Genomic DNA, 19,334 nt, shown 5'->3' on the forward strand with positions numbered 1-19,334 from the left:
TTCTTTGTGGGCAACATAATGAAACAATTTCACACTTTTTTTATGGAGTGTCATTTATCAAAGCAGATATGGTTTGCCTCCTCTTTAGGTGTGATATTTAATTCACATGATTCCAGGTACGTACCTTTTCGTAAGTGGCGGAGGAAAATATTATTGATGTTGATGAGGATATTATAGTACATGTTTTAGCCTTGTCTTATGAGATATGGTATGCTAGAAATAAGAAATGTTTTGAGGAGAATAATGTTGATGTGACTACCACTGTTCAAAAGACACAACGATCTATTTTGAATTTTAAGAGTGCAAGTACGGTGTTGATGGAAACACTAAGTGGAGGTCCAATTTTGCCAATATCTGATGTTCATTGGACACCTCCTCCGTTTAGTGGTTTTTATAAGCTTAATGTTGATGCAGCAGGTCCGATAGAAGGTGATAAGTGGGGTATTGATGTTGTTGTGAGAGATAATGAAGGTGTTGTCGTGGGTGCTAGTTCCTGGCAAGTCTCTTCATTACCAGATTCAGAGGTTGTAGAAGCTTTAGCTATGCGGAAGGGTTTGAAATTTGTGAAAGACATGTCTTTTCTGAATCTTATAGCAGAATCGGATGCTTCTAACGTGGTTTTAGCGTTGAATGCTCACCAACAATCTCCTAACTATGTTGGCTCTATTATTCGAGATTGTATTAGTTTGAAGGGTAGTTTTCGTAGTTTAAATTTTTTGCATGTTAGGCGTGAAACCAACCAAGCTGCTCATTATTTAGCTAAATATGCTCTTAAGAATTTAGATTGCATATGGATCGAAGAAAATCCACCTTGTATTATGCAGTCTTGACTTTTGATTTATTGCCAGACTTATGAATTTGCTTTAACGTCAAAAAAAAATAAGTAGAAAAATATACTAATTATTATTTTTTGGTTAAAAAAAATATACTAATTAAAGTCAAAATTATATCATACGGTATTTTAAGCAACTCGGAAAACGAATGAACATAAAGAAAATTGATTTTCTTTTTCTACTCAAAACCCTAACTTGTTGTTTATATAAAGCTGAGAGGAGTAACCAAAAAAAAAAAAAGCTGAGAGGTAAAATCTGCTTCGTCTCCATTCGTCCGAACCCTAATCTGTAACTAGCCAAGTTCCACTGATTTCATCAATGGCTTCTCATCTTCTTCGTTGTATCATCTACACCCCGGTTCCTAAAAAAATGACTCAAATCTGAAACCAATCAACAAACCACCGTTGATATCTGCAGCTCTGCATCACTCTCCTCTCAATCACGTCATGAAACAAAAATGGAGGTGGATTTGTTTCATGACATGGAATTTGAGAGCGATCGTTTTTATTATTTGGTTGATTGTTTTTGCCGGATTGAGGATTTTGAAACTGCTTTAAATTATGCAATGGACATGATTGGTGAGGATTTTTGGATCCCCCCTTCTGTTACTACAATGAAAAACCTTGTGAATGGGCTTGTTTCTATTTCAAAGGTTAAGGATGCTAAAAAGCTGGTTGAAAAACTCAAGAACAGGTTTCCTAATAACAGTGACAAGTGGAGTGAACTTGAACTTTGAAGAAGGGTTGCCTCAGGAATCTTGAAGATTGTTGTTTACTCTCGTTGTGTAATTTATTTGTCATTAGGTATTTTTTCTGAGGAATGACACCAACTTATAAATACTGTACGTCTTTCTCTTGTTTTGCCACCATTTTGCAGACCTAAATAATTTGAGAAATTCTAACCAACCCTTAGAGCATTGTTTAAGAAACAAAAAGTGGTAGTTTTTGCATTGAAAGTTGTTTAATTATTACTTTTACATGTGTCTCATTTATATTTTTAAGATAAAATTTCTTATATTAGTGAATTTCTTAAACAATGTTAGGGCACTTGTTATTACTGTTTACCATTTTGTTAGATGGTTTTGCATCTGTTTGAGGTATTAAAAAATGGCTGATAGAATAAAAAAACCTAATGAGAAGAAGTTATTGATTTTTGTTTTGAGAGTTTCATGTCATATTGATTTGTATGTGCAAAAGTTGTTGATGCATAAATGAATGATATTACACGTTCCCATTGCAACCAAATTGTTTACAAGGAATTAGACTGAGTTAGTTATTACATATATGCTTACCACCACGAAATTGCAAAATCTACCTCTAGTTGGAATTTGTCCTTCTAAGTGATTACGCACGACTTTGAATTTTGAATGTGGTTGCTCAATTTTAGTCATAATTTTATACTTTGATTTTTCTTTTAGAGTGTTGCCATATTGCTATCACGATAGTGTGCCTACTATTTTTTGGTAGATAGACGAAATAACAAGTCATTTGAAATTTTGATCGGTACCAATAGCATCCGACTAGATTCTTGATTGTTTTTCATTTGCCCTTATCAGTATACTGACACATGATAATAACATCTTCACTTCTTCTGCCTTGAAGTTGCATATATTCCTGATATTTGTTTTTATAATTTTGAGTTTTCCGTTTCTACACTCAACGAAGAATTTTGGGTAATTAAAACATGTTATCTATGTTATATCATATATGCAATGAGTGGATATTACCTTCTTTATCATTGTCCTTTATCATGTAACTAACTCGGCATTCACAGTGATACTTGAAGTAGGTTTTAGGATCTTTAACGACCACATATTGGACTTATATATAAAAACACTTCGTATTGAAGTCATGTTTGTTGTCCGACACGTGTAACACCAACACACGTGTCACATGTGGTTAAAATCAATTTTTCTATTTTCTTAAATAATTGTATATGTCAATGTCGTACTCGATGTTTGTGTCTATGGCAGTATTTCAAGAATTTTAAGACATGACTTTTTACATATAACATTGTATTAAGTTCAACAAATAACCATTTTTGTCAAAATTTATGTGTATCGAAAAATAGAGTTAATAAGTTCAGGACAACATTTGTTGTTGTTCCTTAAATAAAAACAACTTCTTAGAATTGAGCTAGCTTCCAGTACCAGTTCTTTGACTAATCCTTGGACATAATCAATATTTTGTTATAAAGTGAGTGCAATGAAGCTTATGAATGATGCTGGAAAAAACCTAAATAAAGAAGATGCAAATATGCAAAAGAATAAGTAGATAGTTCAAATGATTCTTATATCAGCTATGAAGATGGTCAATATGTCATAAAAGAATGGGTACGACTTTTCACATATGTTTAACAGTTTGCACTTGAAAATCCATGGAGTTCACTTTCATTATGCAACCTTTTTGGGTAAAAAAATTTCATCACCATGTGTAATATTTGTATTTATTATGCACCTACTAAAAAAATATAGTTTTGTAAAAGTTGTTATAGATAGTGTAGTCATATGTGACCTAATATACTCACACCGGAAAATACTTGTGTGGACCAGAGACCAAACCCCATTGTGTGGTCACAACCAAAGAAATGGGAGAGAAGAGAGAGAAGAGAGAAGAGAGAGAAAATAGAAAAAGTAAAGAAAGAAAGAAAAAACTATGTGTGTGACCAAACCCAATTGTGTGGTCCTGGTCAAGTCTTTCTCTACTCACACCTTATCTTGTGCCACATGCAAATTAATAAATTCAAAGGTATAAATGTTAGACTTGAAAAAAAAGTTGATTTAATAGGATTAACATCAAACTTTCTTGTTCACGTTTCTTAAGTGATATCTGACTTTCCATATGTTTTATGCTTATTAAAGGTTCACACGAATTTTGATTACTATTTCTATTTAACGATTAAATCAATCCACTTTTACATAGATAATTTTTAATATATTTTATGATTAATAGTTCATATTACCTACACACTTCATCATACAATCAATAAATAAATAATAAATTGTTCTTTTGGTTTGTTATCTAAATTGTTGAGATACACTTGTTTAGTACCTATTCGGAAACAAGCAAACATATACCGATGATGAAGACAATCAAAATCCACACACTTAATTAAGCCATTGTTAAAGAGGGTCTAAATAAAGATTAATCAAAATTATATGATGATGAAGACAATCAAGATTCTTTCTTACTTACAGATTTAATTACAACATAATATATCCCTTTTTCATCTCTATTTCATTTTTTTAAAGTGTTAAATTTGCACTTTATATTACACAAACACCTATATGAAGGATCAAAGCTAAACATAGTTGCCATGAGAACAAATTCTAGACCGAACCGATCAGCTAAGAAGGGCGGTTCTTAGGCCGAATTGTGATTCTAGACCGATTTAACGTGGCTAGGACGCTTAGACCGGTGGCTAATTGGCTGATTAAGAGTGGGATACCTCGTTGTAGATACTAATTATCACAAACAAGCATTCGATCGTATCACAAATAAGCATTCGATCACAAATAAGTCATATCCATCATTCCACTAGCAGCAAAATAACAAGATCAGACCAAAATCATTTGTAATGCAGCTCAATATCAGTAACAAGATCTAACAATGAGAATAATAAGAACATTCTCCAACATCAGTAAGCTGACACCAAAAAGCACCTTTGATATATATTTATGTTGCTTCTTCATAATTTGCAAATTAGAGCTAGCTGAAAGATCTATAATTATCACACAAAGAGTAGTAAAGCGTTCACACACAGTAATAAGTTGCAAAGACAAGGAGCATTAAAATCATAGACTAGTCCATAATAAAGTAATAAACACTAAAGAGTACTATAGTCTTCATCGACTCGCAACACCGCCGACAATATTCTTGAATTCTAAATCATTGTTGAGGAGAATCTGCAATGGAATCCAAGGGTCTTGCCATAAAGCTGCCCATCATATCTACAATGGATCTCTAAAGACGACCAATCCCAGCATATTCTATATAATCGCACATTGTGTTATAATTGGAAGGGCAGTCCTCTAGCGGCGGTAGACAGATCTCGGCTACCCAATAACGACCGATAGCCTTGTAAACCATTTTTATCTTCTCTAGGGTGTGACATTTAACGATCGGTTGCGAGCAGTCATCGGCACTTGGACGTTCAATTTTGTCACGTCGAACCTCGTTTGAGTTGCTATCGATTAGTAACTTAAAAATTGCAAGATAGGATTCTGGATCCACGTCGTTGGATACATTGAAAGAGACTGGTACAGCTTTTTGAGTTACATACTTTTCAAGCAAACTCCGAAATTCTGTGTAGCTTGCAACATCCACACGAATTTGGTGCACCTCCCTACATAAATTATGAAACCAAATGAAAACAAAAACAAGAAAAAGGTATTAATGGATAAATAGAGAGACAAACTAAGCAAGAAAGTAAGAGAGGACAGACTTACACTCTCTCCCTGGACGGCTTCTTAATCTTCTTCTTCCATTTGTAGACTTTGCTTTTGTTCGAAACCCTAGACAGAGTGAGAAAAAAGAAGAAGAATGTAATATATGGATGTATCTATCTAATGAAATAATAAAGAAAGAATTTCTGGATTTTGAAGAGGATTTTACCTTTTCTTCCTGGAAGAGACTGATGCAGCATTCTTATGTACATACGCCTCAAGCAAACCTCTAAAACCTGCAGCAGTCTTATGTATATACGTCTCCGTCTTTGTCTTTCTCCTGCATAAATTTGAAAACAAATTAAATGGACGCAGTGAGGTGAAAAGAAACAGAATCATACTATATGAAAACTAGGGGTGTTCGTGGTTCATAATTCGTCATGTTAATTTTCTCAAACCATTCAGCTCGAAACAAGTTTAGAACTAGTTTATAGTTTAAAACTGGTTTACTACAACTTAACCGTATTTAAAACAGTTATTTTTTTTTGTTAAAACCAAATAATGTCTTTACCATTTTTCGCTGCATTTTTTCAAAACCATTTTTTAGTTTTTTTTTTAAAGAAAAATTGGATTTAAGGAAAGAATTTCAGGATACTTACCTTTTCTTATCGAACAGCTGATTGGTATGAATACCAATCCCAGTCTTTAACAGAAATTTGCTCATCTCAGCCAATACTTTCGCAGTCTTGCAATCCCCGTAAGCTGGTCGTGGACGAATAAAGACATCCCAATGACGGCCAAGAACATTGTAATTAGCTTTCATATCCTCTACGGAGTCACAAACAATCGGTTCTCGGCAGTGATTGCGTCTTGGATGTGTAATTTTGTCACGTCGACCTGACAATGAGTTGCTCTGGCGTAGATCATTCACAATTTGATCGTAGTCCACTTTATCCACGCAGACGAGTACATTGAAAGAGACTGGCGCAGAATTTAGAGTTACATACTTCCAAAGCAAATCCTTAAATTCTGGGTAGCTTCGAACAACAACATCCACACACTGCCTACATAAAGTATGAAAACAAATAAAGAAGGGATTCAAAAGCATGGCTGTTCAAAACCGAACCAATCCAAAAGAAAAACCTCAAAAACATTTGATTTGAATGTATTCAGATCATTTGTTAACTCAACCACATGGTTTGGGTTCGGTTTGCAGATTTTGTTTTACAAGCCGAATCAAACAAAACCAAACCGCAACATAAGAAAACGAATACTTATAGAAACTTAATCGAAACTTTTATAAATTGATATATTTGTTTCCTCTTGTTAAGTTTCTTATTTTATTTTTATTTCAAAATTGTATTTGTGTTACTTGAACTTTTAGAGAATGATAAAAATTTGGCAAAATTACATTATTAGTCCTTTATCTTAATTTTTCCATTTTAATCCTTTTTTTTGTAAAATAGGTTACACCTCATTTAAAAAAACGCTTATGTTGTTGATGTGTTGGTGTTAGTATTAGTATTATGTGGCAAAACTAAGAAAGCATTCAGTAAAAACAACATTTTGCTTGGTTTGGTTTGGCAAAACTAAGAAAGTATTAGTGTTAGTGTTAGTATTAGTAATATGATTACTTTTTTGTCCCTGTTCTTAATTTGCTCTATGTAGTTGTGGACATTGTTGGATAAAAATGAAATTGTAATGTTAGATAAAATTTAAAAAATTGTTGAAAACATTGCTGAATTGAAAACATTGTTGAAAATATGTGTTTTACCTTTTTGTTTGAAACAAAAAGTTGTATTATTTCGAAAGAATGACACCAACTGATCCAATCCAAACCGCATTGGTTTGGTTTGGTTCGGCCACAATCACCTCTACTCAAAAGGGAACACAAAAAAAAAAAATGTATAAATGGATAAATAGAGAGACAAAAGAGAGGACTTACCTGGACGGCTTCTTCTTGTTAACCAATAAAGAAGGAAGACGATTCACCTTCAAGCTAAAAACTACACCAATAATCAAACGAAGAAAAAAAAAATTAAAACCGAATCTTCTTAAACCTAATCATCATCTTGCACACAAATGATCGCATTCAACTCGTTTTCAATACAAAAATATACCTGGAGATCTATATAAATGGCGGCGACTATGAGAAGAGAGTTTGGTTCTTTTGCTGGACAACCTAGGTAGAGAGAGAACAATCAATTCATATTCAAAGAAAAAAAAAAAGAAGAAGAATGAAATATATGGATGTATCTATAATCAAAGGATTTTGAAGATGATTTTACCTTCTCTTCCTGGAAGGCTGAGCGGTAACTGGAAAAAATAGAGAAAGGAAACATTTATGGTCACAACTACCACCAATAATCAAAGGAATAAATTAAAAACCAATCTTCTTAAACCCTAATCATCATAAACCCTAATCATCATCATAAAAACATACCTGGAGTTGAGTGTGAGATGAGGGTTTGTTTCATAGTCACCAAATACGCAATTCGTCGGTACGTGGTACGAGTACGCGGTACGCGGTTAGCACTATGTCAAGAATTCGGTACGTGAGGGGTATACAGAGTCGGTTCGCTTGGGTTCGTATTATACATGTTGATATCCTAGTAATTATACTATCAACAAATTTTGGTCAAATTTTAAAAATAAAAATACAAATTTTGGTCTAATTAAAATATAAAATTAAATAGTCGCCTTTTTTATATCAAAATATGAAGGAAAAAAAATAACATTAGAAATTAGATTTGGAGAGTTGTGTATCTAATAAGGTCACGTGGGGGATAATTTGCTTCACCAATACCCAATTTTTTAATTGTTTTTTTCATAGAAAAAAGAAAAAGAAGAAAAGCCTGACACCGTTTTGTTTTCTCTTTCCATGTTCCCAAAGCCAAAACTTCATCTTTCCCTTCCGCTGTTTTCAAAACCGCTCCATCTTCTTCTTCTTCTTCTTCCCTGTTTTCTCTTTCTGGTGGCTGCTCCGATCTTCTTCCTCACCGGTTCGTCCCTTTCAACGTACTAGAAAACGAATTGGCACGAATTGGTACGGAAAAGAACCGCGAACCGGTACGCACGAATTGGTTCGCGGTTCTCATGTGGATCGACGAATTCTGTGACTATGGACTTTGTTTCATTTGGATATCTCAATCGATGCTAGTTAAAAAGTGGAGGAGAAATCGAAGGAAAAAGAAAGGAGAAAAAAACCCTAGGGTTGTTGAAGGGAAAAAAAAATAAGAAAACGGATTATATCCCGTGTGATTTAATTATCTCGAGTTTTCTCCTGTAACAGATCTAAGCCGTTCATTTATTTTAATGACAGATCAATGGATAGGATGAATATTGGTAAACTAGGGTTAGGTGACACTAGTAGAATTGTTTTAAGTTGCAGTGGCTTTTTTTTGACAAATAAGTTACAGTAGCTTTAAACTCAAAAGAATTGTAGTATTTATTTTATTTAGTTATTTTTCTTTCAATTGATTCAATTGCTGCACCAGAAACCTTGTCCAAGGATATTGAATGAGTTGCAACCTCATATAGGAAAACTATTTGATTTTTGGAATGATTAGGATCAAAAAATTGGATTTGATGTTCGAAGGCAATATTTTAACAAAAGCAAAAGCAAAGATGGAATGGTTTTGTCTACAAGATATGTGTGTAGTAAGTAAAGAAGCTTTTCGTAAACCTGAGATTTTGTTTCATATCAGTTGCTAATTTACCATAAGTATTGTATATTTAGCTTTCAATGTTCTAATGATGTTGATGATAACAATAATTATGTGTTATCATCATTGAAATGATGATTGCAATTAGTACCATGAGGTGAGCCAAATAAGAAGTGACTAATTTTATGGCATTAATTAATTGGCTAATTTGCCAAAATGTTGTGTATTTTGTTTTTGTCTCAAACTTTTCATCTCAGACATAGATTCTCAGTGGCTAATTTACCAAAATATGTGTATTTAGCTTTTGTGTGTATTTGGCTTTTGTGAAAAACTTTTCATATCAGTGATCAATTCAACAGAACATTTTGTATTTGTGCATTTGGTTTTGTGTGTATTTGCCTTTTGTGACAAACTTTTCATATCAGTTAAACCCATATTTTGAAATGCAGTTAAATAATCCATATCCATCATTCCACTGGCAGTTAAATAATAAGATCAGACCAAAATTATTTGTAATGCAGCTCAATATTAGTAACAAGATCTAACAATGAGAATAATTGAACATTGCCCAACATCAGTAAGCTGACACCAAAAAGAACCTTTGATATATATATATATATATATATATATATATATATATATATATATATATATATATATATATATTTATTTATGTTGCTTCTTCAGCAAGTAAAAGGAATAATATGTGTAAATATCAAACAACTACAAGACATTATAGGATTATTATAATTTAGTTGAAACATTAATTAACTTATGCTATCATAATTTGTAAATTAGAGCTAGTTGAAAGATCTATAATTATCACGCAAAGAGTGCTAAAGCGTTCACACATAGTAATAATTAAGTTGCAAAGACAAGGAGCGTTAAAATCAAAGAGTAGTCCAGAATAAAGTAATAAACACCAAAATGAAAAGAAACTAAGTAGTACTATAGTCTTTAAACAAGGCCACTTCATCGACTCGCAATATTCTAGAATTCTAAATCACTGCTGAGGAGAATCTGGAATCCTATGTCCAACCAATATAGTTGTTCGTCATTTCCATATATGCATAAATGTTGTTATCCTTAATCCCAGCCACTGACCTTCTCTTCCTGGACGGCTGAGCCTGAGCTGTAACTGAAACAATAGAGAAAGAAAACATATATGGTCACAACTACCACCAATAATAATCAAAGGAAAAAAAATAAAAAACCAATATTCTCAAACCCTAATCATCATAAACCCTAATCATCATAAAAACATACCTGGAGACGGGTGTGAGATGAGGGTTTGTTTCATTTGGATACTTCTTAGGATAATCAATGCTATGCTAGTTAAAAAAGTGGAGGAGAAAATAAAATCGTGGAAGGAAAAATGTATCTATTTCACATAGCAGAATTTTCAATATATACACAGTACATCAGTTTCTGTTGTGTCTCAGAATCCGTAAATAATTGCCTATTTTATCTCCTTAAACTATGCCTACAATAAGTTGGTCAATGGTATAGCAAATCACCTAATTAATACAATATTGACAGCTATCAATCTTTTATCCTTTATTATAAAAGCTAGACTTGTTTAGCTAGCATGTTTGCCCTAATCCTCCCTATTTTGCCCTAATTCCCTAGCTTTTTTCCCTCCTAAACATGTAGTAATTGCTCGAGTAATCTCATCCGTTCAAGCATTTGATCACATCCGTTTATTCGACCTTGAAAAAAGTTCTCTCACTTCGTTAATGCAATTGAATACCTATTAAAGCCTAATCAAGTCGAAACATGTACTAATCACTCTACCAATTACTGCCAATTGAATACCTATTAATGCTCACTTATAATGGCAATTAAGAACGTAGTTAATGGCTTGAAAACGTCGTTAATGGCCATTAAAAATGTTTCACGCATACACATAAACATCCTAAGTTTATGGCAATTGAACCGTTCAAGCATTTGATCACATCCGTTTATTCGACCTTAAAAAAAGTTCTCTCACTTCGTTAATGCAATTGAATACCTATTAAAGCCTAATCAAGTCGAAACATGTACTAATCACTCTACCAATTACTGCCAATTGAATACCTATTAATGCTCACTTATATTGGCAATTAAGAACGTAGTTAATGGCTTGAAAACGTCGTTAATGGCCATTAAAAATGTTTCACGCATACACATAAACATCCCTAAGTTTATGGCAATTGAAGATGTTTCGCGCATACATTTTTTAGGCCTTGCTGTTTCACGCATACACTCCTTGCTGTTTCACGCATACACTAATTCCTGTCGCATTAGGCTACTGACATTTCAATGTACATGGATTATTTACACCATACTGTGCTATCTGATACAGAGTGGTAGGAGGATATGTGTTTCAAGGTGAAATTTCCATCGATTTTTACCACTAAAATATGCACTAATCACTCTACCAATTACTACCTATTAAAATTAATTATGACGTACTTATTTCAAAAAATAACACATATCATGGTTGATCCGATTTTGAATAGTAATTATTGCGTACTGTTAATGGCAATTAAGAACGCAATTAATGGCTTGAAAACGCCGTTAATGGCCATTAAAAACGTCGTTAACGTCCTTTTAATCCACGGTACTCCACGCTTTTAGTTGATTTTATGCATTATGCACTAACCACTCTACCAATTACTACCTATTAAATACAATTATGACATACTTATTTCAAAAAATTATTGTTGTTTAAAGGTTGATTCGATTTTTTTTTGAGGGAAGGTTGATTCGATTTTGAATAGTAATTATGACGTAGTGTTAATGACAATTAGAAACGTAGTTAATGGCTTTAAAACGTCGTTAATGGCAATTAAAAACTTTTGAATAGTAATTATTACCTTCAGAACACTACGATTATTCACATTTGAAACTGACGAAGAGAATTGCCAATTACCTATTTAAATACCACTTAGTTGTGCTATTACAACCATTCTCTACTTTAAGCAAATATATATCAAATATAACTCTTTCTTGCACTTGCTAATATGGCAAACACTTTCACCCCCATCTCAGCTGTGACAGGTGGAAGGAGGGATTTGAAGTTGATTGTCCGTGTGGCCCATATATGGCTGATCCGTGATAAGGAAAATCCAGACGATGTTATCTTCATGAACATGATATTGGTTGATGAGAAGGTATATTATATGTTTCGATTGTATAAATAAATGATCCTTTTTTCAAGTTGCCACTATGATAACATATACTATGGTTTATTTTTGATGACATGTTATTTTTTGTTTAGCGAGGAAGGATCCATCCCACTGTTCGTAAGTTCCTGGTGCCAACGATTCAAGGAATGATTGAAGAAGGAGGAACATATAAGTTAGAGAATGTCATGGTAGGATTTAATGAGGGACCTTACAAACTCTTGCCACACAAGCACAAACTTAACATGGCGGCAAATGCGAGATTTACTAAGGTGAATGCAGGCAATTTACCTCGGAACGTGTTTGAATTCATTTCTTTCAAAGACATTTTGATCTCTCCGTCAGAGGACGTGGTTGCTGGTATGAAATCCTACCTTTTTTTTGTGAATTTGTTACTAGCTGTAATGTTAATGCATATTTTTTTTGTTGTAGATGTCATTGGTCATGTAATTGAGAAGGATGGTGTACGTGAAACCGAAAAGAATGGAAGAAAAAGCAAAGTCATTGATCTTACACTCGAGGATTTAGAGTAAGATGCGCAATATATAACTTATCGGTTTATTTCAATTGATGACTTTATTCTCATGATCGAGTTGATTGTGTTATTTGGTGTTTCAGGAACACCAGGATTCGTTGCTCTCTTTGGGGTGAATTTGCAACTGATATTGAAAACTACTTTGCAACCCATGACAACACTAAGTCTGTTGTGCTGATTGTACAATTTGGCAGATTGAGGAAGTATATGGGTAAATATTTTAATATGACTTAGTGTTGTGTTCAGTGTACTCACTGTACTTATGAATTTAATACTGATTTAACTAATATTTACCCAATAAACAGGTGCAATGGGCGTGGCGAATTCGTTTTTCGGGTCCAAGGTTATCATGGATGGTGATCTTCCTGAAGTTGAAGATTATAAAAGAGGGTAAATATTAGTTAAATTAATAGTCACGACAATATTATTATGTTAGTTAGAAATTTGTGAATAGGTTCTTAATGTAAATGATGCCCGTTAACAGGATGAAAAATGGTTATGTTGACCTAACGCAAGGTGTTAGTCAGATGTCCTCATGTATTGCACGCCCTATATCTGAGGAGTTGCTTGACACCTCCATAATGACTATTGAGGATCTTATTGAGGCGAGATCGGTACTAAACATATCTTATTTCAATATATTGCATAATGTATTTTTTGGTTTCTGCTATGATGGATTAAAATAAAGTTTTGTAATCACGTCCAATCTATTGTTGATAGCACTTATCCAAACCTGTTAGATGGTATGACTGATATATCATATTTCAGGACAAAGCAATACTTGCTCCAACAAATGCAATAGTGGATCAGATCAACGATTACATGTTAGATTTGATTCCTGGTGAAGAGAAAACATATTTGAGCTATGATACTCCATTGACACAGAATGGAAATTGTGATGTTGTTGATGATGTCCACACTCCAGAGTTTCTCAACACAATAAATGCTTCAAGACTCCCACATCACAAGATAAGATTGAAGATTGGAGTTCCAATTATGCTTTTGAGAAATATTAATCTAAAGTTAGGATTATGCAATGGAACAAGGTTAACCATAACCAGAATGGGAAAATTTGTACTTGAAGCAAAGGTTATATCTGGAAGTAACATCGGCGAAAAAATTTTCATACCCAGGTTATCTCTTGAACCGTCTGATATTAAATTTCCATTCAAATTTCAGAGAAGACAATTTCCAATATCTGTTTCATTTGCCATGACAATCAACAAGAGTCAAGGGCAATCACTTAAAAATGTTGGTATTTATTTGCCGAGTCCTGTATTCTCGCATGGTCAGTTGTACGTTGCAATATCCAGAGTCACTTCAAAACAAGGTTTGAAAATACTAATCGTTGATGGAGATGGAGAGAGCACTGATATGACCTCAAATGTTGTTTATCACGAAGTCTTTCGTAATGTATCTTGATGGTTAATGTTCAAACCTATTTGTTATGTATGCTACCATTTCATTTTGTTATGTATGATACAAAACTTCTATCGGCAATGTATGGTTACATTATTTTTCATTGATTCGATTAACTTCTATGTAGTAGGACCCGTGCGGTAGCACGGGTCAATGGTCTAGTTATATCTAATCCTAGCAAACATGCTAACCCTAAGTGCCAAACCCTAATCCTAACATTTTGGCTCCAAATCATTTCAACCGTTAGATGAATCTATTTTGCTTAATGTCGATTTTAAACTTAGTGGCGCCAGGCATTTCAAATTGTAAATATTGGGCTTCTCACTGACAATCAATATAGGCTGAAAAACTAAACACAACACACGTGTTCCTCTTTCCCAAAACAAGCTCACGCGTTTTCTTCTTCCTCTTATCATCATCACCACCGCCAACCCTCTCTCCCCATCCATCGGTGGCGACCACCAAACCTCTCCCTCAATCCACCGATGTTCTCCCCCTTCTATTCCATGTCTTTCCCACTTCCACCGTCGTAATTCTCCTCTCATACCTCGCCGTCGTCGACTCCACCGCCACTTTCTCTCCATCGCCACGGGAATAATGAGATTAAGCGTGAAAGTGATCGACCTAAACTTATTCCCTTTCTCCAGGTACTCAATCTGTTAACTTTTTTAGGTTAATTAAGTGTAATTTCTTTGTTTTATTTTTAATTTGTATGCTATTTTTTTTAATTTTACAATAAAAAAAAATCTGGGTTTGAATCAGTTTCATTGACATTTATGTTTAAATAGTTATTTATATCTCCGAAAGATGATTTTATTGAAGAAATTGGGGTTTGTTCAGGACATTAACAAGTCTGGGTTTGGCTATGTTTCATTTACATCAACGGAAATTACTATTTTTTATGGGTAAAAGATGATGATGATGTTAAAAGGTCTTGGTTTTGTTTCAGTTTTTTTATTTTTTTTGTAATTATAAATTGTTGTGTGGTAAATATATTGGGGGCTTTGCAAGGATTGTGAATGATAAATGGTAGTATAGAATTAGCTTGATGTAGTAAACTTGCTGGTTGGAACAGGGTGATGCTCATGGATGATAGCTAACTGTAACCTTTGAGCTGTGTACTCTTCAGGCACCAAAGTTGTTTTCAGTCTGCTAACACCCAACCCCTCTTTCTCTGTAGTGTTTTTATTTCCTTTTAAGTTTTATTTTAAGTTCTTGCTCTTATAGATTATTTTGTGAATAATTCCACTAAGTTTTTTCATGTGCTAAATGCTAATTGCCCAATCTTTCTATATGGCAGTTGCAAGGATGATTGTGTAACCTTTCGTCTTTACATCAACTCCATTTTTCACATGTTAATTACATAATTTTTCTCAATTTCATCTAAATGAATGATTTGTTTCAACGTTTATCTTTGTTTTGAACTTTAAAAGCAATACAAGCACCTAATGTATTTCAGAATTGTGAATTTCCTAAAAGAACAATGGATATGTACCTTTTTATGAACAATAAGGTTGTTTTTAAGATTGGGATAAAATATCTTATACTCAACGAAAAACAAGATGCACTCGAAATATTTCCAAATGGTTCTAACTTGAAAAGGATTTACGTGCTCTAATTGTTGTGATACAGTGTAAGTCATTTTACTTTATCTCTCAGGACCAGTTTTAACTCATTGCACAGTGTAAATCTTTTTACTTTTTACTTTCCAATTGCAAATGATAGCTTCATATAAAAAAGAAGTTTGGTTCCACATTGTTTTAAGTTTTGTAGTTTTTGTTTTAACATTGTTCTTTTTAAAATGAATCTTTTTATTGGTAAGAAGAACATTCTAATTGTTTTTTGATCAATCTAGGGATTTTCATATTGGTGATTTCACAAATGAAGGTATTTTGTTTTTCATTTAACGCTGCCTAATTTCATGACATCGTCTGTCTAATTTATTTTAAGAAAAGGATAATATTTTACTCTAATTTATTTTAACCATTATTGTTTTAATTGTTGAACACTAATGCATCGACCACTTTGCTCTTTTTATAGATTAGATAAGCTCTTATAGTAAGCATCATGAATTCTAATACATTCCCTTAAAAATAATTGAATTCTTCATATAAAGTGATGTGACCATATTTTGGCTCCAAATCATTTCAACCGTTAGATGAATCTATTTTGCTTAATGTCGATTTTAAAGTTAGTGGCGCCAGGCATTTCAAATTGTAAATATTGGGCTTCTCACTGACAATTAATGTTGGTATATTTTCCATGTACATAGTTCTATGTAATATAGGTTATATTCAATATAGGCTGAAAAACTAAACACAACACACGCGTTCCTCTTTCCCAAAACAAGCTCACGCGTTTTCTTCTTCCTCTTATCATCATCACCACCGCCAACCCTCTCTCCCCATTCAATATTGGGCTTTCTTTTTATTTCAATTTTCTAAGATTCTGTATTTTATCTTTACTCTCAGCACATGTTTCTCAAGCATTCAGCAGTATGTGCTTAATATGTCCTGTTACTGCATATGTTCTATCATCACCTTTTTTTTTTTGAGGAAATGTTCTATCATTACTATTGCTTAACATCAGAGGTTTGGTGACAGCCTGTAAATAAAATTGAGGAACTTCTTATGCAAACAAGCCTTTAAAAAAATATAGAAAATAAACATAGGTATTGGATGTAATCTTCTAGCCATCTGTCATAACTATGTGAACATATTTGAAGGTAGTAATTGTTGAATCTGTGTTATTAAGGGTGTTCTTGAATCAATTATTGATGCAGGTAAACTCTTCTTACTTGGCTTCATTTTATATTTAACTCTAATGATTATTGTCTATGATGAAGTCTTAAGACAGAGTCTTAGTTTCCAATTAATCATGTATCAATGGAGAATTTCCTTAAAGCAAGGCAATAAAGAAAAATCATTTAAGATTGTACTTTTATCCATCAAAATAAGCATTGCAAGAAGCTTAGGCCATTTCTTATTTAAGAGCTATACTGCCTGCTGCAAGTTTAAGAACTGTACTGCCTGATGTCCGTTTCTTATTTTTATCCATTTTAATATAAGTCATTCCTGGTGGACTCATTTTCTGTTCTGATTCAAAACAGGTAAGCTTAGGCCAACTCTAGGAGCAGAAATGTTGGCCTTCAATTCTTTGTTAGCAATATCAACCGGTTTCTTAAAGCCAACAAATAAGTTAAGGCCGTCAGTGATGGTGCTCCTATTTACCTTTTAATCATCTAAGTATCTTGCCGCTAAGGTAATCGTCGGTCTCCGTTCACATTCATCTGCAATTCATTTGCCTCCCATTCACATATTTGACATGTATGTGTACCATTCTTTGATTATTTAGCTTCACTTCATAGTCAATTTTTCACATGCTAATTAAAAAGATCGAGGTCTGTACATTATTATTTTTTTGTTTATAGTTGCATAAACATGATATATGTAATGGGCTCTATACTGAGTTCGTTTTCGTTAATGCATCTGTAGCAGAAGATAGATCTAAACTTATGTGGATTGTAAAAGTACAATTATTTAACTTAGTCCAATAAATGTTCTTCATATATGATTGAATGGTAGTAGTTAATAATTTGTGCAAGGACAAACCATTGCATACCACTGCTATGACATCATAGTTTCAGTTTCAGTTAGGTTCTTTATCTTATTTTTAGTTTCAATTTGGTCATAATGTGGTCTCTCTTTACATTCAGTATAGAAGTGATTGTTACACAAATTATAGCTAACAAACAGGTAGGTAGAGTTCTTCAATTTGGCTAGGTGTATGCTTATTTCTACCTCTAATTCTTTTATTATTTTAAAGCTATTTTACTATTATATATCATATGATCATTTGCAAGTAACAATATATTGCAATATTTAATTAATCCCTTTTTCACGCAGGTTTGATTTGTAGTTTCTAGAATACATCAATATAAGTGTTATTGCAATTTTTGTATTAGGTTTTGTTAGGATGGTACTATGGCAAGAATAATCCTAAGTTTTTAAAGTTTCATTTGAAGTTTTAATTCTGCTTGAATATTGCATGTCTTAACATTTGAAAAATAGGCATAGGTGTACCTTGATTGCTTAAACTTTTGTAAACAAATTCTTTAGAAAAGTCGATTGAATGGAAAGTTAAGATTCGAAAAGATTTGCACATCCTATCAATGATGTGAACTCTGTCGTTACAATTGGCGGGGATGAAACTCTTCAGCGGGCCATCGTTTTAATACATGACAATTCCCGTTCTTAAAGTGAAATTGGATTCTACTCATATCTGAGTTTTATGTGCATGTAGTCTTGGTTTTAACATTGATGTCTTGACTTTTACAATTTAGCAATTTATGCAATCTTTTGGATTATGTTATGGTACAGGCCATGTACGCTTCATAGAAAAACCAGGTGGCATTGCAGAAACGTTGATGATGTTTTAATCCTGCTAGATCGTTAGGTAACTTGAAAGGAATAATGTTTATAGGTATGTTCTTATTATGCATATTTCATCAACCTGCCATTTGACATCTTTATTTATACAAGTTAACAGAAACAACATTGATACTAAAACTGTCTGTTATTTTGAATATGAAAACAGGTTAACAGGGAACTAAGTCAGCAGTTTTGATAAGTTGTTTCAGCGCCCATCCTTGAGTTAATTTGAAATTCCAAGTCTATTGACGCAACATTGTTAATGCAAAGTATTCTACATAATGCAATAGGGCACATGTTTAGCGTTTTGAATTGCGTATTGAGTTATTGTATTTTCTAAAGATACTTTATTTAAAAGTTGTGTATCCAATACTGTTGTGTCGTGAGTGTACTTTTATCAAACTCATATTAACTTAATCGTGTTCTGTTATCAAATAACTTTTACGGTGCCTTATATTTCGTCAAGTTACGTGTTTTACTATATATGACCCGTGCGGCAGCACGGGTAGACGATCTAGTACACTTAATATGAAACATATTTTATCAGTTTCTTATTAAAGGAAAAAAAAAACTAGGGTTGCTGAAGGGAAAAATAATGGGTGCTTTATATATAGGATAGGATGGGATGGGATGGGATTGAATTGAATGGGATCACTTGACCATTTATTGACCCTCGATATATAAGTATTTTATTTGAAGGGCAGAGATCTTATAAAATTTAAATACCTAGTTCTATTTGGTTTCTCATGAAGAAAAAAAAAAAGTGAAGGATTTTTTTTCACTCTATCCGGATAACATGTTTGTGGATTATATGGAAGCTACTTAATCAACTTATTTTTTATGATCAAGATATTTTGTAGATTTAATACTACCTCTGTCTCTAATTATAAAACCTTTTTGA

General features: G+C 33.1%; 3 protein-coding genes and 1 long non-coding RNA gene across 8 annotated transcripts; 3 read left to right on the forward strand and 1 right to left on the reverse strand.

Annotated features, from left to right (window-relative positions):
* The first annotated feature begins 317 nt into the window (after positions 1-317).
* On the forward strand, positions 318-856 carry LOC146914114 (uncharacterized). Its single transcript, XM_085721002.1, has 2 exons — positions 318-693; positions 849-856. The coding sequence occupies exons 1-2, from the start codon at positions 318-320 to the stop codon at positions 854-856; spliced, it is 384 nt and encodes a 127-aa protein (XP_085577128.1).
* Positions 857-4,478: 3,622 nt separating this feature from the next.
* Positions 4,479-10,182, reverse strand: LOC146914115 (uncharacterized). The gene is made up of 9 exons (XM_085721003.1): positions 10,149-10,182; positions 9,987-10,020; positions 7,506-7,571; positions 7,338-7,399; positions 7,163-7,223; positions 5,877-6,281; positions 5,447-5,557; positions 5,281-5,346; positions 4,479-5,177 (listed from the first exon to the last, which is right to left on the reverse strand). The coding sequence occupies exons 1-9, from the start codon at positions 10,180-10,182 to the stop codon at positions 4,796-4,798; spliced, it is 1,221 nt and encodes a 406-aa protein (XP_085577129.1). The 3' UTR covers positions 4,479-4,795.
* A 1,596-nt stretch (positions 10,183-11,778) lies between these two features.
* On the forward strand, positions 11,779-14,068 carry LOC146914116 (uncharacterized). Its single transcript, XM_085717036.1, has 4 exons — positions 11,779-12,037; positions 12,145-12,234; positions 12,972-12,974; positions 13,674-14,068. Exons 1-4 carry the CDS (start codon positions 11,888-11,890, stop codon positions 14,004-14,006), a joined length of 576 nt encoding a protein of 191 aa, XP_085573162.1. The 5' UTR covers positions 11,779-11,887; the 3' UTR covers positions 14,007-14,068.
* A 247-nt stretch (positions 14,069-14,315) lies between these two features.
* Positions 14,316-18,871, forward strand: LOC146914117 (uncharacterized). Of its 5 annotated transcripts, XR_015013905.1 has the most exons (6): positions 14,334-14,650; positions 15,079-15,179; positions 15,859-15,890; positions 17,113-17,264; positions 18,383-18,485; positions 18,600-18,871. It is a non-coding gene; the product is annotated as an uncharacterized LOC146914117 (long non-coding RNA). The 5 variants fall into 5 exon arrangements; XR_015013906.1 differs by lacking the exon at positions 15,079-15,179; XR_015013904.1 differs by lacking the exons at positions 15,079-15,179; positions 15,859-15,890 and having other exon boundaries at positions 14,316-14,650.
* Positions 18,872-19,334: the final 463 nt, after the last annotated feature.

This window comes from Medicago sativa, chromosome 6, assembly GCF_051527215.1.
Source record: "Medicago sativa cultivar Bolivia chromosome 6, Bolivia_mono, whole genome shotgun sequence".
NCBI lineage: Eukaryota > Viridiplantae > Streptophyta > Magnoliopsida > Fabales > Fabaceae > Medicago > Medicago sativa.

What these genes read in the sequence shown, in the direction of transcription:
- LOC146914114 (XM_085721002.1), top strand. Translation starts at nt 318, where the DNA reads ATGGAAACACTAAGTGGAGGTCCAATTTTGCCAATATCTGATGTTCAT.
- LOC146914115 (XM_085721003.1), bottom strand. Translation starts at nt 10,182, where the DNA reads ATGAAACAAACCCTCATCTCACACCCGTCTCCAG. An exon ending in CAGCCGTCCAGGAAGAGAAG is followed by an intron (nt 7,572 to 9,986) that starts GTCAGTGGCTGG and finishes TATTGGTGGTAG; the next exon opens with TTGTGACCATAAATGTTTCC. An exon ending in CAGCCTTCCAGGAAGAGAAG is followed by an intron (nt 7,400 to 7,505) that starts GTAAAATCATCT and finishes CTCTCTACCTAG; the next exon opens with GTTGTCCAGCAAAAGAACCA.
- LOC146914116 (XM_085717036.1), top strand. Translation starts at nt 11,888, where the DNA reads ATGGCAAACACTTTCACCCCCATCTCAGCTGTGACAGGTGGAAGGAGG. An exon ending in TGATATTGGTTGATGAGAAG is followed by an intron (nt 12,038 to 12,144) that starts GTATATTATATG and finishes TTTTTTGTTTAG; the next exon opens with CGAGGAAGGATCCATCCCAC.